General features: G+C 39.6%; 1 protein-coding gene across 1 annotated transcript in view; it reads left to right on the top strand.

Annotated features, from left to right (window-relative positions):
- VPS11 (VPS11 core subunit of CORVET and HOPS complexes) overlaps positions 1-25,154 on the top strand; it is a 126,981-nt gene that overhangs the window by 43,513 nt on the left and 58,314 nt on the right. Inside the window, exons 7-11 of the mRNA XM_053691297.1 lie at positions 2,240-2,391; positions 3,015-3,201; positions 14,004-14,147; positions 23,077-23,241; positions 23,506-23,667. Of these exons, the coding sequence (XP_053547272.1) occupies positions 2,240-2,391; positions 3,015-3,201; positions 14,004-14,147; positions 23,077-23,241; positions 23,506-23,667 (810 nt within the window). The remainder of the gene's footprint in view (positions 1-2,239; positions 2,392-3,014; positions 3,202-14,003; positions 14,148-23,076; positions 23,242-23,505; positions 23,668-25,154) is intronic.

Genomic DNA, 25,154 nt, shown 5'->3' with positions numbered 1-25,154 from the left:
TAAGTGTTCCCAGGAAAATATCAAGCACTTACCTCATATGTCTGCCTGACAGCAAAGGCAGTTCACCAGGTTTGAGGGGTCCTATCCCCCACATGGACCTGTAAAGAGAGAGAAATTCCTGAATATATATTCCTCAGGTTTTCAGGGTTAGGGCAGCAAAAATATATATGGGAGGCGCAGTGAGAATTATGTCCCACAAGTTCCCATTGCTCTAAAGCCACCAATGCTCTACTGAAGAGACTGATATGGAATACGGCTACACCCCAGGACAAAGCAGCACATTCTTGCACTACTTTAAAAATTATAAACTCTTGATTGAAGAATCTACTAACACCTCACTTTACCACTTCCTATCACTAACGTAGGCAAAGAGAATGACTGGAGTGGGAGAGAAGGGAGGGAGGAGCTATTTAACAGCTCTGCTGTGGTGCTCTTTGCCTCCTCCTGCTGACCAGGAGGTGAATATCACATTAGTAATTAAGATGATATATGGACTCATCATGCCATAAAAAAGAAATATCACCTGAGCATCTCAATGTAAAAAAAAGAAGATATTTTACCTCACAATCTCCTCGGCTCAGCAGAGTAAGTTCTGTGTAAAAAATTATACTTCAGCTGCTGCCCAGCTGCAGGTAAAAAAAATTGAAGAAATGAACAGCAGCCAATCAGCATCAACAGTGCTGAGGTCATGAACTCTTTTACTGTGATCTCATGAGATTTCACTTAACTCTCACAATATTTCATAGTAAACTTAAACTGAATAAACTGATTTGCGGCTTAGAAGTCCTTTGCAATGGGATGTGGCTACTGAGGAACTTTTGAGGTAAAATATCTTTCTTTTTTACATAGAGTTGTTCAGGAGATATTTTCTAGTCAGCTTTTTACAGCTATGCTGCATCACTTTCAAGTGTTTCAACATTTGGTTATCATGGCCCTTTGATATAACCGTGTTGGTTGTGCAAAACTGGGCAATGGCTAATAAAGGGATTATCTATCTTTTTAAACAATAACAACTTTGGAGTTGACTGTCCCTTTAATTCAATTTATGTTAAATGTATGCAACTTATTTGTGCTTTTGGATATCTTTAGTAAAATTTCTATAAAAAAAAAAAAAAAAAAAGGAAATGTTATAATATTGCAAAAGATTACACTGCTCCCACTGGGTCGAGTTTACCCTTTAGAATGGCATGTTAGCTGTTTCAGAAGATGTGTAGCTCCCAGAACACAATCAGTAGGGGATCCGTCTGAGGAGTGTGAAAAGGTCAGTCTGTTTGCTGAGTAAACAGCTGCTTTGGTGGTGTGGAAGTGGCAGCAAGAGGTCAGGTAGGTGATCCGTATCCCTCTACACTGAGTGCGTTGAGGCCTGTGAACAGCGTGTGACGTCAAAGCAGAGGGGGGTTAAAGTTGCAGTCCGGAAACGGTTATCTGCTAGGCAGCAGCAGATACACAGTAAACAGCACTGATTCTTGTAACAAGAGATATAGGAATTAGAGGTTGGATAAAGCGTTATAAACTTTAGAGAGACTGACTATCTCCAGGTATGAGGTGAATTACCAAGCACTGAGTAAATGAGGTGCTGGTCTTATATACAGGTGTCTAATGAGAGTTCTACTTCCTCTTAAAGGTATAGTAAAAGGTAGGTTGTTGTCATGGCAATCATCATGCCACCTGACTGGCAAAAAGTTTCTGTGGTGAACTCTGTTATGCATAGGTAGGAGAGATTCTGCACCTGTAATAATTTTTTGTGGCCATATTTCACCTCATATCCTCCCATCTGTCTATGTTTATCAATGCTAACTGCAGGGAACATTAAAATAACAGGAAAGAATGTGCATAAGTGGTAAGCAAGCAGTGTCACGATTACTTTCATAGACACATACTGAGATTTGAGCACACAGAAGACATGCTTAGGGATCTTTGGTATATGGTTTACTGGATATTACATGGCTGTTTACATAGAATTTACAGGATGGGGAGCTGAAAGTCGCCATTTATGAGATTGTGGGATTAAGTTACTGTTGAGAATGGGACTGAATGTTTTAGCAAATTAAATTATGGAATAAAGATAAGAAAAGGACGATCTCTAAAATTTGTTCTCGGCTTTCTCTGTATTTCAACACTTCCCAGATGCTTTGTGATCCCAGGATATCCCTCTCCTCACTCTTCTACTAGTAAGCAACATGATGTCAACAGGATTCATTGTTACATTATATGATTTCCAAGTTTTGTTTACCCTTAGATGCTGTTTAAGAAGAATTTCTATGTTATAGCCATTTCTTTGGCTAAGGGTCAGCATTTGGACAGTCATGGCCTTTCTGAAATCTTTCGCCAGTATGGCGATCACCTCTATAACAAGGGAGACCATGATGGCGCAATTCAACAGTATATCAGGTGGGTCCTTATATAGAGGGAACTGCATGCACAGGCTTGCTTACATGCAGTCTAATTCAGAGAGATACACACTATATGTCGGAGGAGGTGATATTATTTACAGATCATTCATTTAATCTCTCATAGACCATTGATACAATACTGTTTACCTTTCTCTCCCGAATGACAAACTAGAAACTAATTAAACATAAAACTCATGATGTATAAGTAAAGCTGTGTATATGCTTAATATGTGTAATTTGTAGAAGCATGGAAACCAGTATACAAGTTTAATATAATAAAAAAATCATTCATTTTAATCCTATATTTGCTCTCTCCTTATCTTTCTCATACCTGGTTTTACCTGTTGATTTGCATTTATTACAATTTTTCAGACTTCCAAAGGTAATCTCTTTCCATTAAAGTCCCTGTTTTTTCTCTCCCAAAAAATGTAATTGGTAAGCACCTACCCTAATGTGGGTTTCTGTGTATGTATCTGTATTTGGACATTTAATTTAAGGAAATATTAAAAGGTATAAAATTGCTTTGATTTAAAGTTTATTCTTTTAGTGTTTATTAATCAATAACTTTGATTAAAATGATTAGTTTTTAGCTATTTCATTCTCCATCTTCTTCTAACAAAGGACAATTGGGAAGCTGGAGCCATCCTATGTCATCCGTAAGTTTCTGGATGCACAAAGAATACACAATCTGACAGCGTATCTCCAGGCTTTGCACCTTCAGTCTCTGGCCAATGCCGACCACACAACACTTCTTTTGAACTGCTACACCAAGTTGAAGGATAGTGCCCGTCTGGAGGAATTTATTAAGGTGAGCGTCTCTGCTACCCAACTCATACTTACAATGGATGATGAGTAACTTGGTTATCCCAACAATGCAAACTGTAATATACCACATAAAATACCCTTCCTTCTGGAGATCTCAAATTGTATGTAGGCATTTAAATATATTCCTTTTAAGGATGTTTCTATAGTGAGGATTCTAACATTTATTCTTTACGCCTTTTTATTAAAGAATATATAAACTCTAAATAATACTTTTAGGAATATGGAAGCCCCCCAAAAAGTACACAACCCAAAAGCAATTTGCTAATAAATTGTGAATATTGCTTTATAAGTTGTCAAAAAGCATTTTGCTTTTAGTTTTCATATTTTACTACACCCTCTAGTATGACGTATGAGCCACTGACTTGGCGTTTTATTTAAAAATAAATAAATAAAAAAAGTCTCCTTTTAACTAGTTATTCAGCCTGAATCAATGAACACATTTTTTGTCTTTTACTAGAGAACATACATGTTAAAGCCTGCAGTGTTAGTACTGTAGTTTCACTACCACTGTTATTACTGACAAACGGAAAGACTTGTGCACATTAAAACCCCATGATCCTGGAAAACTCTCACACTGCTATCACAAGTGAACTAAAGTCATTTGCAAGCTATAAAGGTGTTGTGTATAATAACTGGACACAGTCTATTGCACTCATCAGCAGATTTTTAAAAACAAAACAAAAACAAACAACAAAACAAAAAAACAAACTAATGATAAGATCAGTACCATTAAAGTGATGGTAAACTTTCCCCTTTTTATAAACAGATCCGGGATATTAGTGATATTTTAGTCAGAGTTTAATTTGTCAATTGTAATGAAGATACGCTTTAACTTACTTTTTAAATGTAGCGCTAAAATTTGAATACCCTGCGCTCTGGTCACCCACTTTTTGGTGAGCTAAATGTTTGAAATGTTCTCGAATTAGTGCTCTAGCCACAAAAATAAATAAATTGTGTGAGTGCCGTATGGCTAGTGCGCTGTTTGGAGAACAGTTCAAACCGTTGGCTCATAAAGTGAGAACAGGGTATTTGAATTTCAGTAAGTTAAAGCGTTCTCTTCATTACAACTGATGGATTAGGGGCCCAAGCCGGCAGCCACGAGGTATGGCCGCACTGTAAGTGATCTCCGTGCACCTATCCCCTCTGCACAGATCTACCACGACTGCAAGAGATGATTTTAAGCAGCACTGCCCAGAGACTACTCAGCCTTCAAGCCCTGCACCTTATGTAGGCATGTGGACCACAGTAGCCTCCATGGAAGGAGAGATCTCAAATCGGCTCCGAAACGGGGCCTAACCAGCTGCCGCCATTTTACAGCAACCACCGGCTGATATAGTAAAGTCTGCGAAATGCAATGCAGCGGCGGCATAGAACTGAAGTCTACCTACGGCAAATTAAAGAGCCACACATGCATATATGACGTATAAGAGATAAATATCCCGGTCAGTGCCGGCTCTCATCTAGAAGCTACACTTGGACCTGTAATTTCTTGGATGGAAATGAAACTACGCTAGAGGTAATAAGTGTTGATATAAATCACACCATGCCTAACTTTACTTTTTCTACTTCCACTGTATGTCACCTTGTACTACAATACAAATAATATCAACCCTGTGATATTACACTTTTTATACATTGCGCAGCACTAATTATATCCTGAGCATATTAGCTCAATAATTCACCATATATATAGAATTATAGAGACTATACAATTAACTATATCTCTGCGCATATATCTCACAGTTCCTAGCAAAACTCTCCTCTCATACAGTTCCCAGGCACCTATATCGGGATCCCACTGTAGATCTCATTACTCAACTTAGTAATAACAGAAGAAATAATATCACGTGATCATGTCACCTAAAAAAAACTATCAAAGTTAGATAAACAGGGTAAAACACCCTCCACTTTAGGGCAATCTGTGAACACATTCTTCAAGCTTACAGACCTCACACAGACCACCCCTTCTGTGACATCTGGGCCTCAGAGACCATCTTCTCCCACCTCAGAAGATGAGGAGGATAACATAGAAGACCCCGTACAGATCGCAAAGGCGTTTCTTGCTACAATACCCTCCAAAAAGGATCTCATTAATCTAATGCCTCAAGTACGCCAGTGCATAAAGAACGAAATTGCTAGCCTCAGAAAAGAAATTACAGCAAAAGGTAACAGAGTTGAAGCATAGAAGAAGATAACAACCTAAACCAATCTGAAATATCTACTCTCCAAACTACAACACAAACTCATAATCTACAAATACTCCAGCTACAAGACAGAAGATCTTTAAAACAGGGAACGGCGGCAAATCTACGTATAAGAGGTATCTCAGAACCAATCCTTGCAAACACCCTCCCTGAATTCTTACAAGGCCTATTTTCATATATCCTAAATACCTCTTCTTCATGTGACATTGCTATAGACGGAGCTCACAAGGCTCTCAGGCCTAGACCCTCAGACCAAGCTCCGACATGAGACGTAGTGCTCAAGCTAAAAGACTACCAAACAAGAGAGGACATCTTAAGAGCTGCTAGACCACATAAATCAATCAACTTCCAGAACTGCCAAATACAAATCTTTGCCGACCTAGCACCCCGCACTCTGTAGAGGACAAGAGAATACCAACCACTGACAATACTTCTGAGGGAGAGAAGAATTCCATATAGATGGAGGTTCCCATGCTTCCTCACAGTAACTCACCAGGGCACTAAACACATCTGCAAATCGCTGGAAGATACCCCAACCCTATGTGCAACAATTGGGATACCAACACCTAAAGACCTGCCCATCTCTGACAACCCATTCTCCTCAAGCTTGAATCCCCAACCTTGAAAGCAACTTACCCAATGGCAGACCATGCCACCTAAAAGTTTCAAAGCACAACCCACAACCATGTCTGCAGAACCTACATGAGAATTGACCGTCTAAATTGCTCTACAGGACACATGGTACGAGAGGTCCACACACTCTCTATAATGTCTTAGATTTACACTAAAAGTGTGCACATAGTTTATATGTTAGTTACAAATTTGTTTTCTATGTCAAAATGTTTTATATAGCTCACAGCATTGTCAGATGTGAATAACCACACATAGCCACTTACACTAGTAGTTATGCTAGCTCGCATTAGAGGGATAGGCTACCCATCCCCTACTTTGCTATACGAGATGCTAACCTTTTTGCTCTTGTTTATACTTAGTTATTTCTTTAATGTTCTTGACAGATGTTATATATTGTAACTTAAAATGCTACATTACCCGGGGGGTGGAGCCGATCGCATACAGAGATGGCCGCAATGTTTTGATGCTCTGCAAACTCTAAGGCACATAAGGGGTCTAATAAGATGAATAAATGTAAATTGCAGACATAAAGAGATAAAACTTCAAGTACGGGCATGATTAGCAGCACACTATGTAAAAACGGGGTGGAAATGCAATAGATAACTGAGGAGAGAGAAGTACCTCATAAACATGCAAGCATCAGGCGCCATTACAGAAAGAGCATACTGGAGTGAAATAAGGAGGCACGGAGATCAGAGCCTGACCGGAGCTGTCACAGAACAGCTAAAACTCATCACGGACCCTCAGCTAAAGGCGATCACAGCAAACGGAGGTGCAAAAGCCATTCCCGCCGAGTAATAAGAATCAAGAAGAAGTAGTGATACGCTGTAATGGCGGAGGGATAAGCGCAGTAGAAACAACCCAGCTTCCCCCAAAACCGGTGAGACGCAATTGTAAGCATGCATGAACAGATATTCCAACTACACAGCAGGCGATCACCCTTGAGGGAAAAGAACAAAAGTAAACCACGATTAGTAGATATATAAAAAAAAAAAAAGGTGATAAAAACCCCAGCATTTGAATTCTCGTGGGACTAAGAGGGGATCCCAAACTACAAGTAAATAGACAATAAATAATAATAATAAACAAATAAAAATGTTGAGTCTGCAAATGGCCCAAGCAGGGTGAAAAAGGGAAGATGGAGACCCACGCTTTCACAGAGATCTGGAGCTGCATAGCGGAGCTAAGAGGCCGTCGGATTTCGGTAAATTATTGGCTTTTCTTGCCTTAAACACCACGATCACTCTGCAGAGCACATCATTACTAAAATATCACGGCACAGTGAAATTCTGAGCAGCTAGAGGAATAGTACCCACAGCTAAACATATTATGCCAAAATGCGAGCTGAAATCTCTCTAATACTATTTTACATTAGCGCTCAATATTAGCAGATGTCTGCACTATCAACACTAAAGGCTCTGCAGGTATCTGCTTGTCTGTGGGTGCCCCTTTTCTCTACCGCTAAGCAAAAAAAAACAAAAACATCTCAACAGTGAACAAACTTCTCAACAGTGCAATTTAAGCACTGATCGTCTTCATCTTCCCTACACTTTTGTTTATTACAGCCGCCATATCGGTGCGCCCAGAGCTCTACCATTCAAAGTGTGCAACCTACATTATGAAAAGGAGCCTTTAATCTTTTTAAATAGATCTGGGGAAACCTGTGTAGAGGGAATTATGCTGAGACGGGACTTATCCAGTAAATATTGAGTATATATTAGCTCTACCACACACTACAATGGTCACATACTGAAAATCCACACAAACTAGCTGGACTTCTTATATAAAAAGAACTGTAATGGGTAACCCAGGTACATCAGTCACACAAAGGACTGCATCTTTTTAAAAAAAAAAAGTTTCCTAACCCTTCTATACTAGAATATGGAGGAGGAACTCTATCTGCAAATTTAAGCTTTGCTGGTTGACTTGAAGTGTCAAATGCTAAGTTTCCAAGGTCAGCTGCGCTTTATCTGTAGAGGGTCCGCAGAGATCTCAACAATACCCAGAACGCAATGACCCATGGCATTATAGTCCTAACAGCGCAATCAAACTCCGGACACTAGAGCATAGTGAGAAACAACTAGCTGTGATGTGCTGGGGTCCATGTTTCTATGTTTACTAAACTACTCTGGTGTATATAGTAAGCTCATTGTTTATATCTTTTTTCATTAGCTATTTGTTGTTTATATACACCACAATATTTTATCTTTACGTTTTCACATGGTCCAAAAATGCTAGGTACCATGTGTGCTAGGTACCATGTGTGCTAGGTTCAACGTGTACTAGGTTCAACGTGTGCTTGATACTGCGTGTGCTAGGCAAGGTGGGTGCTGGATACGGCGTGTGCTAGGTGTCATGTGTGCTAGATTCAACGTGTGCTAGGTTCAACGTGTGCTTGATACTGCGTGTGCTAGGCAAGGTGGGTGCTGGATACGGCATGTGCTAGGTATAGCGTGAGCTAGGTAAAATGTGTGCTAGGTACAATGTGTGCTAGGTGTCAGGTGTGCTAAGTACCATGTGTGCTAGGTTCAACTTGTGCTTGATACTGCGTGTGCTAGGCAAGGGGGGTGCTGGGTACGGCGTGTGCTAGGTACAGTGGGTGCTAGGTACAGTGGGTGCTAGGTATCATGTGAGCTAGGTGTCATGTGAGCTAGGTGTCATGTGTGCTAGGTTCAATGTGTGCCAGGTACTGCGAGTGCTAGGCAAGGTGGGTGCTGGGTACGGCGTGTGCTAGGTACAGCGTGAGCTAGGTACAGTAGGTGCTAGGTACAATGTGTGCTAGGTATAATGGGTGCCAGGTCCAGCGGGTGCGAGGTCCAGCATGTGCGAGGTCCAGCGTGTGCTAGGTACCGCATCTGCTAGGCAAGGCGGGTGCTGGGTACGGCATGTGCTAGGTATAGCGTGAGCTAGGTACAGTATGTGCTAGGTACAATGTGTGCTAGGTACAATGTGTGCAAGATACAAGGTGTGCTAGGTATAATGGGTGCCAGGTATGGGTGCTAGGTACAATGTGTGCTAGGTTCAATTTGTGCTAGGTACCGCGTGTGCTAGGCAAGGCGGGTGCTAGGTATAGAGTGAGCTAGGTACAGTGGGTGCTAGGTATCATGTGTGCTAGGCACAATGTGTGCTAGGTATAATGTATGCTAGGCACAGAGTGTGCTGGATACAGTGTGTGTTAGGTACGTGGTGTGCTAGGTACGGGGTGTGCTAGGTATCTTGTGTGCTAGGTTCAACGTGTGCTAGTTATAGCGTGAGCTGGGCGCAATGTGTGCTGGGCGCAATGTGCGCTAGGTGCCATGGGTGCTAGGTACCGCGGGTGCAGGGTACCGTGTGTGCTGGGTACGGTGTGTGCCAATTACAATGAGTGTTACGTACAGCATTTGCCAGGTGCAAAGAGTGCTAGGTGCAATTAGTGCTGGATTCAGTGTGTGCTAGGCACAATGAGTACTAGGTATAGTGGGTGCTGAGTACAGTGTGTGCTGGGTAGAATGTACATCCCACTTGTCTCTTGAAATTTGTTGTTATCTGCTCCTCAACCTATATGGACAAATCCATTAATATATATTACTGCAACTTATTCTGACTTGATCTCTGGAGCATTAAATTTAATTTATGAGTACCATCTCCCCCCCCCCCCCCCTCCCATATTCAGAGCCCACACCAGGGTTCAATCTTGGTGAATTATTTTCACCACAAATCTTTGCAATTTATTTATGGTGTATCAATGTTTTGACAGCTATTGCAACCGGACCTGCGTGTCCGATCCTTTTGTTTGTGTATGTTTGAACAGGGGTCCTGCGTGTCCCCAAGTGTTACCTTTCATTCTAAAATCGAATAAAAATTCATTTAAAAATAAAATAAAAAAAATGCTACATTACCCTATCTCTGGTAATTTTTTGCTTACATATGTGTTTATGTTCAGCTACTACCTGAACTCTACATTTTGCTCAGTGCAGATACACAATAGATACCCCATACTTTATAGCACTTAGACCCCAAGTAAACTATGAGACCAATACAACTCCCTATGCAAAATGTTAAAGGGTTCAACCATTCTCACAAAATATCCATAGCTTTCAATGATATTAACCGTAAACAAATAGACATCCTATTTTTTTCAGGAAACACATTTCATAGCAGGGAAGGAACCATCCTACTTTTCATCCACATACCCCATTCATCAACACAGTAGTCACCCCTCCAGGAAAATCTGCGGGGTCATCATTTTCATACACAGGTCAGTCCCATTCCAACAAGTCGAGAAAGAGGGGCGATACCTGGCACTAATAGGTCTCTTGTTTGGTAGACCAGTTGCCCTGGTAAATATATATGCACCCAATTCACACCAAGCTCCCTTTTTTCATAAAACTACAAACTTCATTATTTCCTTCACCAAAGGTCCTCCTTTTTTTGGCAGGTGATTTTTACGTCGTCCTAAACCCCACCCTTGATAACTCCTCCACCGGCCATTCTTATATTGCAAAGCGCACCCTTAAATCCATACAGTCCAACCTCTCACTACTAGGTGTCCATGACACCTGCCTGGATATACCAACATCCTACATCCAAAGACTATACTTACTACTCTGCTCCCAACCGCACATACACACGCATTGATTATATATATTAACAGACAACCTAACGCTGTCCTCTGTAAAATAATTTGGCCTTTAATACCACTCAAGCCCTTTCATTGGCGCCTAGACGTCTTCCTACTAACAGATAAACTTATTTTCTAACAGACCGAAAAGTCCCTACAAGAGTTCTTCCTAATAAATAACACACCAGAATAAACCCATGTACTTTGTGGGAAACCCACAAATGTTTTCTTACAGAGGAACTAATCAAAATCAAATCGATACAATTAAAACAAAAGAGGGCAAAATGCAAGGACTTGATAAATCAACTGCAACAGTTGGACAGTGCACATAAGTTACATCCCGAAGATGCATTAACGGCTTCTAACCTGACCCTGGCCAAAGCCAAACAGATTTCCTACAGACCTCCGCCCAAACACAAGCATTCAAATTACAGCAATGATTCTTTACAGAAGGAATAAAACCGGGTAGGATGCTTGCAAGGGCTTTGAAAGCTAAAACTACTGCTAACTACGTATCCCAATTATAAGATCCCCCTAATGACCCGATCAGAGACTCCATAGGTATTGCTAACCTATTTCGAAAATTTTACTCTAAACTATATAATATCTGACCCCCAACAGAGACAAAATAATACATGCTCATACCTGTAACCAATATCTCATCCTGATACTCAAAATCCCACAAGATTATTTGACACAACTCACCCAGCCCATCACAACGGAAGAAATTTGAGTCTGCAAATAAATCCCTTAAAATTGTAAAATCCCAGGCCCTGATGGCTTTACAGGAAGTTATAATAAATTTTAACAGATACTAATCCCCCACCTACTAAATATCTTTAATCATATTGACCAAGGTAACTCCTTACCTGCTTCCATGATAGTAGCTATAGTATCTGTAATACCCAAACCAAATAAAGACCCAATCTTACCCTCTAATTATCGCCCAATCTCTCACCTAAACATTGACATAAAACTTTATGCAAAAATCCTCGCCAACAGAATAATTAACATATTACCCCTACTTATCCACCCAGATCAAGTGGGATTTGTCCCAAAAAGAGAAGCAAAAGACAATACAGTTAAGGTTCTCCAACTCTTACAATACGCCTCAATACACAACCTCCTCTCCGTTTTTCTATTGACAGACGCCGAAGAGGCCTTTGACAGACTTGACTGGACGTTCCTTAACCTGACCCTATGAAAATTTGGTTTCTCCGTGTCCTTAATCCGTAGGTTCTTCGCCCTATACTCATCCCCATCAGCCAGAGTGAGAGTAGATTGAATTTTATCCCAACCATTCCAGATCACTAACAGAACCAGGCAGGGTTGCCCCCTATCCCCCCCAATTCTATCAATGGCAATATTAGCAATAGCTTTATGTGACAACACCGACATCCAGGGAATTCAGGTAGGGAAAAACCATTACAAATTAGCGTTGTTTGCAGATTACTTAATATAATAATATTAATTATTAAAGGGACACTGAACCCACATTTTTTTTTCTTTAGTGATTCAGATAGAGCATGCAATTTTAAGCAACTTTCTAATTTACTCCTATTAATTTTTCTTTCTTCTCTTGCTATCTTTTACGGCATCTAAACTTACATTCTTGCTTTTCAAATAAAGATACAAAGAGAATGAAGAAAATTTAATAGGAGTAAATTAGAAAGTTGCTTAAAATTGCATGCTCTATCTGAATCAAGAAAGAAAAAATTTGGGTTCAGCGTCCCTTTAACTCTAACATCCCTGTTATCTTCCCTTGCTGCGACGCAACACACTTTGGAAACGTCTGGCACACTCTCAAACTACTCTGTTAATCTAAATAAATCGGAATTACTCCCTATTAACGTTAATGACACAGACTTCCAAACTTTAAGACAACAAACCCCATACTCCATTCAACACCAATCCCTAAAATATCTCGGCATTCACCTCTCCACTCAATCCCAACTCTTACTGGAACTAAACTACGAATCCCTTCTCCATACAATAGCGACAGAGACTTCTACCTGGCTCCCCAAAAAATCTCCTGTATAGGCAGGATCAACGTCGTTAAGATGACATTACTGCCTACATTTTTATATTTGTTTCAGACACTCCCTATACCACTCCCAGAGACCTATTTACCCAAATTACAGACCATGATAAACTCATAAATTTGGAAGAAGCGACCACTCAGAATAGCTAGAGGTACATAACATTTACCCAAGAACAGTGGGGGACTAGGAGTACCCGACCTATCAAAATACCGTGCCTCAGTCTTTTTACGTAGACTCATCGAATGGTGCTCACTTGCTACAGAGTGTAGTATATCATGGATACACCTGGAACACTCACTTATTGACACACCCCAATTAAGTGTATTCTGTTGACAAAAAGCATCTAACTACCCAACACTCATAAAACTACCCAATCATAAAGGAAACCTTTGATGTCTGGCTTAAATTGATACGTAAATTCCCCACCCTGTCTTCAATCCCTTCTCTCCTGACAACTGTTTTTTCCAACCCAGATTTCCCCATAGGGATCCCATTAACACCCCCGACCACAGATAATCTGCACAACATGCTACCATTTTTTACCTTACTAGACTCCGCCAAACTACTCCCGAAACAACACTTAACCACTCTAGGCATTACACAATGTACTCAATGGTTTAGATACCTTCAACTGAGACATTTATTTGACACCCATAAACATAAAAATTCGATACTCGATTATAATAATAAATATTAAAATATAAAAAAAATGATTGAATTAAACGCCATCCAAAATATCGCTAACGTTCTGGATCGGTTTATACGCATTCTTCATATATTATGAAGGGAAAAAATGAGTGTTCAGCAGATCACATTAAAAAATAAACAAAGTGAAGAGGCTTTAACCCCTTCATGCCGATACAACAGTGTTAACCCGATGTAAATTCTTTTAGTAAAAATAAAATCACGCAATCGTCTATGCGATCAAGTGGTTCAAATAAAGGAATGAGATAATAGGGGACTGCCTACACTGCTAGGCACGCCCCTAGGCTGATTCTTGACATTCTCAAAGGTAGAAACTTCAGGACGCAAAATAACATTACCAGCGTTAAAGCCCAGTGCTGTTAGGATGGCATGGAACATCCTAACAGTGTAAGGGGTTAACAGAAGATAAAAATAAATACATTTAATACAAACCACATTTAATAATACACCTATTTCTAATATCTTATACTGTGAATGCACATCTTTCTGTCTGTCTTATAGTGTTTGTGGACTTCTCATTCTTCTAGTGTGGATGCATATCTCTTTGTGTTTTTAGTTTTTCTCCTTTCTAATTTGTGTTTATGCAAATGTTTCTTTCCAGGCCAGTGAGGGGGAAGTACACTTTGATGTGGAGATTGCTATCAAAGTTCTGCGGCAGGCTGGGTACCACTCACATGCCCTGTACCTGGCTGAGAAGCATGCACACCACGAGTGGTACCTGAAGATCCAACTCGAGGACATCAAGGTGATCAAATAAATATTTAGGTGTATGTGCCCTTATAGACTTAGCTGGGTCCACAGCAATATACCTTACCAAAATACCATTATCCATTTGAATATTCCTGAAAAAAACATAATTTATGCTTACCTGATAAATTCCTTTCTTCTGTAGTGTGATCAGTCCACGGGTCATCATTACTTGTGGGATATTAACTGCTCCCCTACAGGAAGTGCAAGAGGATTCACCCAGCAGAGTTGCTATATAGCTCCTCCCCTCTACGTCACCTCCAGTCATTCGACCAAGGACCAACGAGAAAGGAGAAGCCAAGGGTGTAGTGGTGACTGGAGTATAATTTAAAAAATATTTACCTGCCTTAAAAAACAGGGCGGGCCGTGGACTGATCACACTACAGAAGAAAGGAATTTATCAGGTAAGCATAAATTATGTTTTCTTCTGTTAAGTGTGATCAGTCCACGGGTCATCATTACTTGTGGGATACCAATACCAAAGCAAAAGTACACGGATGACGGGAGGGATAGGCAGGCTCTTTATACAGAAGGAACCACTGCCTGAAGATCCTTTCTCCCAAAAATAGCCTCCGAGGAAGCAAAAGTGTCAAATTTGTAAAATTTGGAAAAAGTATGAAGCGAAGACCAAGTTGCAGCCTTGCAAATCTGTTCAACAGAGGCCTCATTCTTAAAGGCCCAAGTGGAAGCCACAGCTCTAGTGGAATGAGCTGTAATTCTTTCAGGAGGCTGCTGTCCAGCAGTCTCATAAGCTAAACGAATTATGCTACGAAGCCAAAAAGAGAGAGAGGTAGCAGAAGCTTTTTGACCTCTCCTCTGACCAGAGTAAACGACAAACAGGGAAGACGTTTGTCGAAAATCTTTAGTTGCCTGTAAATAAAATTTAAGGGCACAAACTACATCCAAATTGTGCAAAAGACGTTCCTTCCTCGAAGAAGGATTTGGGCACAAGGATGGAACAACAATCTCCTGATTGATATTCCTGTTAGTGACTACCTTAGGTAAGAACCCAGGCTTAGTACGCAGAACTACCTTATCCGAGTGAAAAATCAAATAAGGAGAATCACAATGTAAGGCTGATAACTCAGAGACTCTTCGAGCCGAGGAAATAGCCCTTAAAAATAGAACTTTCCAAGATAACAACTTTATATCAATGGAATGAAGGGGTTCAAACGGAACACCCTGTAAAACGTTAAGAACAAGGTTTAAACTCCATGGTGGAGCCACAGCTTTAAATACAGGTTTAATCCTGGCCAAAGCCTGACAAAAAGCCTGAACGACTGGAACTTCTGACAGACGCTTGTGTAACAGAATGGACAGAGCTGAGATCTGTCCCTTTAAGGAACTAGCGGATAACCCCTTTTCTAAACCTTCTTGTAGAAAAGACAATATCCTAGGAATCCTAACCTTACTCCAAGAGTAACCTTTGGATTCGCACCAATATAGGTATTTACGCCATATTTTATGGTAAATCTTTCTGGTAACAGGCTTCCTAGCCTGTATTAAGGTATCAATAACTGACTCAGAAAAACCACGCTTTGATAAGATCAAGCGTTCAATTTCCAAGCAGTCAGCTTCAGAGAAGTTAGATTTTGATGTTTGAAGGGACCCTGAATCAGAAGGTCCTGTTTCAGAGGTAACGACCAAGGTGGACAGAATGACATGTCCACCAGATCTGTATACCAAGTCCTGCGTGGCCATGCAGGCGCTATTAGAATCACTGATGCTTTCTCCTGTTTGATTCTGGCAATCAATCGAGGAAGCATCGGGAAAGGTGGAAACACATGAGCCATCCTGAAGGTCCATGGTGCTGTCAAGGCATCTATCAGGACCGCTCCCGGATCCCTGGATCTGGACCCGTAGCGCGGAAGCTTGGCGTTCTGTCGAGACGCCATGAGATCTATCTCTGGTTTGCCCCAACGTCGAAGTATTTGGGCAAAGACCTCTGGATGAAGTTCCCACTCCCCCGGATGAAAAGTCTGACGACTTAAGAAATCCGCCTCCCAGTTCTCCACTCCCGGGATGTGGATTGCAGACAGGTGGCAAGAGTGAGACTCTGCCCAGCGAATTATCTTCGATACTTCCATCATTGCTAGGGAGCTTCTTGTCCCTCCCTGATGGTTGATATAAGCTACAGTCGTGATGTTGTCCGACTGGAACCTGATGAACCCCCGAGTTGCTAACTGGGGCCAAGCCAGAAGAGCATTGAGGACTGCTCTCAATTCCAGAATGTTTATTGGAAGAAGACTCTCCTCCTGATTCCATAGTCCCTGAGCCTTCAGAGAATTCCAGACAGCGCCCCAACCTAGTAGGCTGGCGTCTGTTGTTACAATTGACCAGTCTGGCCTGCTGAATGGCATTCCCCTGGACAGATGTGGCCGATAAAGCCACCATAGAAGAGAATTTCTGGTCTCTTGAATGGAATGAAGGACACGGCATGCACTTTGAAGTTTTGTTAACCTGTCCTCTGTCAGGTAAATCTTCATTTCTACAGAATCTATCAGAGTCCCCAGGAAGGGAACTCTTGTGAGTGGAAAGAGAGAACTTTTCTCTTCGTTCACTTTCCATCCATGCGACCTTAGAAATGCCAGTACTATCTCTGTATGAGATTTGGCAGTTTGAAAGCTTGAAGCTTGTATCAGTATGTCGTCTAAGTACGGAGCTACTGAAATTCCTCGCGGTCTTAGTACCACCAGAAGAGTGCCCAGAACCTTTGTGAAGATTCTTGGAGCCGTAGCCAGTCCGAATGGAAGAGCTACAAACTGGTAATGCCTGTCTAAAAAGGCAAACCTTAGATACCGGTAATGACTTCTGTGAATCGGTATGTGAAGGTAAGCATCCTTTAAATCCACTGTGGTCAAGTACTGACCCTCTTGGATCATGGGCAAAATTGTTCGAATAGTTTCCATCTTGAACGATGGAACTCTTAGGAATTTGTTTAGGATCTTTAAATCCAAGATTGGCCTGAAGGTTCCCTCTTTTTTGGGAACTACAAACAGATTTGAGTAAAACCCTTGTCCTTGTTCCAACCGCGGAACTGGATGGATCACTCCCATTAATAAAAGATCTTGTACGCAGCGTAGAAACGCTTCCTTCTTTGTTAGGTTTGTTGACAACCTTGACAGATGAAATCTCCCTCTTGGGGGAGAGGATTTGAAGTCCAGAAGGTATCCCTGAGATATGATCTCTAACGCCCAGGGATCCTGAACATCTCTTGCCCAAGCCTGGGCGAAGAGGGAAAGTCTGCCCCCCACTAGATCCGGTCCCGGATCGGGGGCCCTCAATTCATGCTGTCTTAGGGGCAGCAGCAGGTTTTCTGGCCTGTTTGCCCCTGTTCCAGGACTGGTTAGGTTTCCAGCCTTGTCTGTAGCGAGCAACAGCTCCTTCCTGTTTTGGTGCAGAGGAAGTTGATGCTGCTCCTGCTTTGAAATTACGAAAGGAACGAAAATTGGACTGTCTAGCCTTGGCTTTGGCCTTGTCCTGAGGCAGGGCATGACCTTTACCTCCTGTAATGTCATCAATAATCTCTTTCAAGCCGGGCCCGAATAAGGTCTGCCCTTTGAAAGGAATATTAAGCAATTTAGATTTAGACGTAACATCAGCTGACCAGGATTTTAGCCACAGAGCTCTGCGTGCCTGAATGGCGAATCCTGAATTTTTAGCCGCAAGTTTAGTTAAATGTACTACGGCATCTGAAATAAATGAATTAGCTAACTTAAGGAATTTAAGTTTGTGTGTGATGTCATCTAGTGTGGATGATTGAAGTGTCTCTTCCAGAGACTCAAACCAAAATGCTGCTGCAGCCGTGACAGGCGCAATACATGCAAGAGGTTGCAATATAAACCCTTGTTGAACAAACATTTTCTTAAGGTAACCCTCTAATTTTTTATCCATTGGATCTGAAAAAGCACAGCTATCCTCCACTGGGATAGTGGTACGCTTAGCTAAAGTAGAAACTGCTCCCTCCACCTTAGGGACCATTTGCCATAAGTCCCGTGTGGCGGCGTCTATTGGAAACATTTTTCTGAATATAGGAGGGGGTGAGAAAGGCACACCGGGTCTATCCCACTCCTTAGTAACAATGTCAGTAAGTCTCTTAGGTATAGGAAAAACGTCAGTACTCGTCGGTACCCGCAAAATATTTATCCAACCTACACATTTTTTCTGGGATTGCAACTGTGTTACAATCATTCAGAGCCGCTAATACCTCCCCTAGTAACACACGGAGGTTCTCAAGCTTAAATTTAAAATTTGAAATGTCTGAGTCCAGTTTATTTGGATCAGAACCGTCACCCACAGAATGAAGCTCTCCGTCTTCATGTTCTGCAAACTGTGACGCAGTATCAGACATGGCCCTTGCATTATCAGCGCACTCTGTTCTCATCCCAGAGTGATCACGTTTACCTCTTAGTTCTGGTAGTTTAGCCAAAACTTCAGTCATAACAGTAGCCATATCTTGTAATGTGATTTGTAATGGCCGCCCAGATGCACTCGGCGCTACAATATCACGCACCTCCTGAGCGGGAGATGCAGGTACTGACACGTGAGGCGAGTTAGTCGGCATAACTCTCCCCTCGTTGTTTGGTGAAATATGTTCAATTTGTACAGATTGACTATTTTTTAAAGTAGCATCAATACATTTAGTACATAAATTTCTATTGGGCTCCACTTTGGCATTAACACATATAGCACAGATATCTTCCTCTGAATCAGACATGTTTAACACACTAGCAAATAAACAGCAACTTGGAAATACTTTTCAAAGTAATTCACAAATAATATGAAAACGAACTGTGCCTTTAAGAAGCACAGAAAAATATTATAACAGATAAAATAATTAAGTTATAGCATCAATCTTTGTCAGAATATACAGTTTTAGCAAAGGATTGTTCCCCTCAGCAAATGATAACTAACCCAGGCAGCAGAAAAAAAAATACACAAATAAACGTTTTTTATATCACAGTCAATACAATCAGCACAGCTCTGCTGTATGATTACTTCCCTCAAAAAAGACTCTTGAGATCCCTGAACTCTGTAGAGATGAACCGGATCATGCAGGAAGAAAATGAACCTCTGACTGAGTTTTTCTGATGCATAGTGAAAGCACCAAAATGGCCCCTCCCCCACACACATAACAGTGAGAGAGATCAGTGAACTGCTCTAATTTAAATCAAAACTATTGCCAAGTGGAAAAAAAGTGCCCAAAACATTTTTTCACCCAGTACCTCAGAGAAAAAAACGTTTTTACATGCCAGCAAAAAAACATTTTACCTCAATAATTAATTGTCATTTAAAACCTATTGCAAGTCCCTGCAAAATAGGTTAAGACTATGTATACAGTTTAAAAGCCAGAGAAGTACCATTTCCCAGAAAACTGAAGTGTAAAATATACATACATGACAGCCTGATATCAGCTACATCTACTGCATTCAAGGCTGAGTTTACATTATAACGGTATGGCAGGATTTTCTCATCAATTCCATGTCAGAAAATAATAAACTGCTACATACCTCTTTGCAGATTAATCTGCCTGCTGTCCCCTGATCTGAAGTTTACCTCACTCCTCAGATGGCCGAGAAACAGCAATATGATCTTAACTACTCCGGCTAAAATCATAGAAAAACTCAGGTAGATTCTTCTTCAAATTCTACCAGAGAAGGAATAACACACTCCGGTGCTATTATAAAATAACAAACTTTTGATTGAAGATATAAAAACTAAATATATCACCATAGTCCTCTCACACATCCTATCTAGTCGTTGGGTGCAAGAGAATGACTGGGGGTGACGTAGAGGGGAGGAGCTATATAGCAACTCTGCTGGGTGAATCCTCTTGCACTTCCTGTAGGGGAGCAGTTAATATCCCACAAGTAATGATGACCCGTGGACTGATCACACTTAACAGAAGAAATGTTTGTTTATATTCACATATAAATGCATCAGACAGAAACTTTCATCTATCTGGGCTGCATTTCTGTTTTTGGGAATCCCTGAAAATGGAACTCTATTTTATATTCAAAGAAATAACCTACTCTACTGATATACTTAATATTTTCTGGATCAGTCTATTGGCCTACCGGTCTATCCTATGTGTCTGTCAGTATATAGCAGGGTTATAATACAATTTATTTATTATTATTCTTTAAAACAAACCCCAAATAAAAATGTATGTACGAAACAATTTAAATTAATAGTTATATTCCTAAATTCTTTAGATTAGTTAAGATTTATATACACATTGCAATATATTATGTAGAGACTAGCTTTGAATCAACTATGCACACTTATTCCGTTACAATATACTATACAACAGATCATAAAAAAATATACCTTTTAAAATTAACCTTACTCACAATGAATCGCATTAAAATACCACAATAAAATACCAGAATATGGACTGCTAACTTCACAGTGTTTAGATAAACAATATACTTCACACAAATCTTACTGGGTCTCAATAGATTTAAGAAAAATTTCAGACAAGTATAATTAAGTAACTTAGCCCACAAATGATTCTATATAATTTCAATTGAAAACACCAGAAATTATATATATTATTAATGCAAACAGCCAATTTATGTGACTAGCTAAGACTACACAGGACTATGGATATAAGCATAAAATACAAAGTGCCCTTTTAAAATGATTAACTTCAATTAAACTGTAGCAACAATGAATGTAGTGTATTTGCTTTAAAATATTAAATTATAGTCACTGCCATACGTTACCACATAACCAAATGATTATTCAGTTTCCAGAATTTCTTGTGGGTCATCTAAGAAGGATTTATCCACTATATTGCAAAGGTACAGGCCTCAAAACTGTTATCTTCCTTTATTCAAGAAAGTGTCCCAAAATGGCAGAGAATCTACTTGGCACAAAGCCTGTGTATTTTCCTCTCCAAAACTTATGCTTCTTTGAGTCTGTGTGTCTTTTGTCTACTGTGTGTGTGGGTGCTTATCAAAGATATAGCCCCTCTTTCTTTTCTTTAATCATTTCCACAAGAATTGGATAGGCCCTCCAGAGCTTGTCCCTGATTCACTCTTGGATCTGAAGATCTCATACGTTTTTTGGTTTGGCATATGTTTTAAGCAGTCAACTCGTTTGGCTGTCATACCAGTTTTAATCCACGAGGGGGCATCAGATAACCAGAAATGCAGTCTCACTATCAATACTGCTACAGCTTAAAGGGACACTATATCCCAAAAAAATCTTTCATGATTCAGATAGAGAATACAATTTTAAACAACATACCAATTTACTTCTATTATCTAATTTGCTTCATTCTGTAGACATCCTTTGCTGAAGAAATAGCAATGCACATGGGTGAGCCAATCACACGGGGCATCTATGTGCAGCCACCAATCAGCAACTAATAAGCCTATCTAGATATACTTTTCATCTAAGGATATCAAGAGAATGAATCAACATAGATATTAGAAGTAAATTACAAAATTGTTTAAAATTTCATTCTCTTTCTAAATCATGAAAGAAAAAATGTGGGTTTCATGTCCCTTTAATATCTCGCCTTAAAATGTTTATTCAATATACTATATTTTCTTGTATTAATAAACTTATCTGGTCAACATATATATCCCATTTAATATAATTGAAAATGTACAATTTGAGATCAAACACGAGTATATCTTTAGTACCACATTACAAAGTAATTCTTATACATTTAAATATATGGGTATTTAAATAATTTTAAAACTTTTAGCATGGATCTAATTAATATCTCAGTTATCATCTTAATATCACATACATACCTTGAGATCAGCAATCAGATGTAATTTTACATAATTATATCTATATTGGACTATTATCCCATATTAATATAAATATTGCATATCTGTATATCTCTTGCTGAGTGTACCACTATACTCCTGGAAAAATCAAGAAGATGTTATTTGTTTCATACATCTTTAAAATAAGGTTATACAGTTGTTCGTTTAATTTATTACAAACCTGAAATGCATTTCTCAGATCCATGGAGATAGATATATATATATATATATATATTATACAGCCTGAGTATCAATTAAATCTTTGAGAATTATACAGTTCATATAGATTAATTTCTAACTTCTCTTTTTTTTTTTTTTTTTTTTTTTTTAACCAAAATTTACATTTCCAGTTTGTCTGGGAAGATGTGTATGTACTCAGCAGAGGTAATTAACTCTTGCATATACTTAGGCTTCAAAGAGTTCAGTCCCAGACCCATCTTGGGCAGGAAACATATATGGACATATACATCTGAGGGTTCCATAATGCTAATATTTACTTTGAAGTGGCCCATCAGTCTTATCTGAACAGAGGTCTAAATTCTTTGTTCTCTCCTGTGTATCCAAGAAGAAGGGGGGCTACAGCCCACACAACTCATGTCAAGGGGGACATTAGCTGACTTGAAATATCAAAATTTATTTGATACATATGTAGTTTATTTAATGCTATTCACAGGTACCCTGACAATTATAAATGTGTAAAGGGACAGTAAAGTAAAAAAAAAAAGAAAAAAAAAAAAGGTTCATTATTCATATAAAGAATGCAGTTTACTTTTATCATCAAATCTGCTTTGCCTCCTGGTATCTTTTGTTGAAGAGTAAAGGTAGGCTCGGGAGCGTGCACATGTCTTTTTAGTATTATATGACAGCAGTGTTTTCTTCATTTGTAACATTGCTGCAAAATTTATTTTAAACAGTGCTACCATGCAGTGCTAAAGACACATGAATTCTCCTGAGCCTAAATAGTTATGCTCTGAAACAAAGGATTCAAAGAGAACAAAGCAAATTTGGTTATAGAAGTAACTTGAAAAAAGTGTTTCAAAATAGTTAATGGATGTTTTGTTTTTTACTTTATTGTTGCTTCCAGTTTAGCATCCCATTCCTGATATTAGTATTCTGTGTATTTTAATTTAAAATCTCCAGAATTTCCAAGAAGCTCTGCAGTACATTGGACGCCTCCCCTTTGCTCAGGCTGAGAGCAACATGAAACGCTATGGGAAAACTCTCATGTGTCATGTCCCTAATGAGACAACCCAACTTCTCAATGACCATTGCACCAGCTTTCCCCAACAAGGGGAGACCAGTAGGGTAAGAAGCTTTGCTGTATTCAGCGGATTTGATAAATTTTCTTTGAGTCCAGTTGTCTGACAGGTGACCCATCACTTATTAAACCACTGACAAATCTGAGTTTATTTTTTTCCGCCTGGCTCCTTTTAAAATTCTCATAAAGGCCCTGATCCCTTCTGTCGTCCGATCCTTGTTGTGTGCTTGCTTTCCTTCTCTAACTCCGCTTGGCCATTTCTGAACTTTACTCTTTGTCTCTTCACATTTTATTTTTGAAAATCTTCACAGTCGAATCCTGAGGAATTCATTCCAATATTCGCCAACAACCCCAGTGAGTTGAAGACCTTTTTGGAGCACATGATCAGAGTTCAGAGTGACTCTCCGCAGGGTGTATATGACACTTTGCTTGAGCTCCGACTACAGAACTGGGCACATGAGGAAGACCCAAAGGTAACTCCAGGACAGGCTTAGGAGGACATAAATTGTTACATAGGAAAAACATTATCAGTTCTGTTTCCCTGTGGTGGGAAAACAAATCTGCAGCCTATTCCCTCATGCGTTTTATTGTATGACCAGGCTAATACCATACACCAGGGTCTGTGCGCAAAACAGCTGCACTTTATAAATCATTGAGCAATCTGATCAAAACCAATACCAGCAATAGAATGTCAGTTTACATCGCAAATGTAGTTAAAGGGACATGAAGCCCAAATTAGTTTTCTTTCACGATTCAGATAGAGCATTTCTAAGTTAGTTCTAGTATCACATTTTCTTTGTCCTTTGGTATCTTTTGTTGAAAACCACGGATGTAAGCTCAGGACTGTGCACGTGTCTGGAGCACTATATGTAAACAAGAGTACTAGTTGGCAGCACTATTTCCTACCATGTAGTGCTCCAGGCAACTACCTAGCTATCTCTGACAAAGAATAGAATGGGAATAAAGCAAATTTAATAATAGACGTCAATGTAAATTTTTATGTTCTTTAAATTGGAATTATTCCACTTAACCTTGTACATTTAGATAGGGTGGTAGCTCATAAGTTGCAAAGCCACCTGTCACTAAGCAGTGTACCCCACAGGAGAGCAGTGTATAAGATAAGGTGAGCTATAGAGTTGTACTCCGTGACAAAATGTAATACAGGGCCACTATCCCACTAAACTGTTATTATTATTATTATGTGTATAGTTTGTATTACATACATTTCTCAAACACGTGTAAACCTCTAAATGTATGTCTATACATAAATAGCCCTGGAAATTCCAACTATGTCTTAATCTGTTAAAGGGACATTCCAGCCAATATTGGAATCCACATGGATGCATTTTTGTAATATGCATATATTAGCAAAAATGCTTCTAATTAAAGCTGTAGCTGTTTTAAAAGTGTATTTAAAGGGATAGTTTACTCAAAAATTTTCTCCCCTTTAATTTGTTCCCAATGATCCACTTTGCCTGCTGGAGTGTATTAAATTGTTTACAAGTAGCTCCTTTACCCTTAGATTGGCATTTGAAATAGTTTATTTAGCCTGTGGTATCCCCACCTATTCTGAAAGTTTGTGGCCGCAGGTCCAAGCTATAGATAAACTTTGTAAACAAAGCCAGTAGAAGAAATTACACTCCCAGTGTGATATAGCAGAGATAAGGTAATAAAATGTTGATTTTCCATTGTTCTCTCCAAGTATTGGTGATTGTTTTATGGTCAGATATAAGATAAAGAAGCAGGTATATGTACACAATGTGATAAAGTAATGAGATCTGATTATACCTACAAGCTCAACCCATTTTATTAGGTTGTGGCTTCAAAACACAAAATCAGAGCATTACAATACACAAATAAAGCTTAAAAAGCTAATTTTCATACATTTTTTACTCTGCAGTTGGTAAAAAAGCAATTGTAAACACATTAAGGGAAAAACTATTTTACAGTATACTGTCCC

The sequence above is a fragment of the Bombina bombina genome, chromosome 8 (genome assembly GCF_027579735.1).
Source record: "Bombina bombina isolate aBomBom1 chromosome 8, aBomBom1.pri, whole genome shotgun sequence".
Lineage (NCBI taxonomy): Eukaryota > Metazoa > Chordata > Amphibia > Anura > Bombinatoridae > Bombina > Bombina bombina.
Note: the sequence above shows the minus strand (reverse complement) of the source record. Positions and strands in the feature narration are given on the sequence as shown.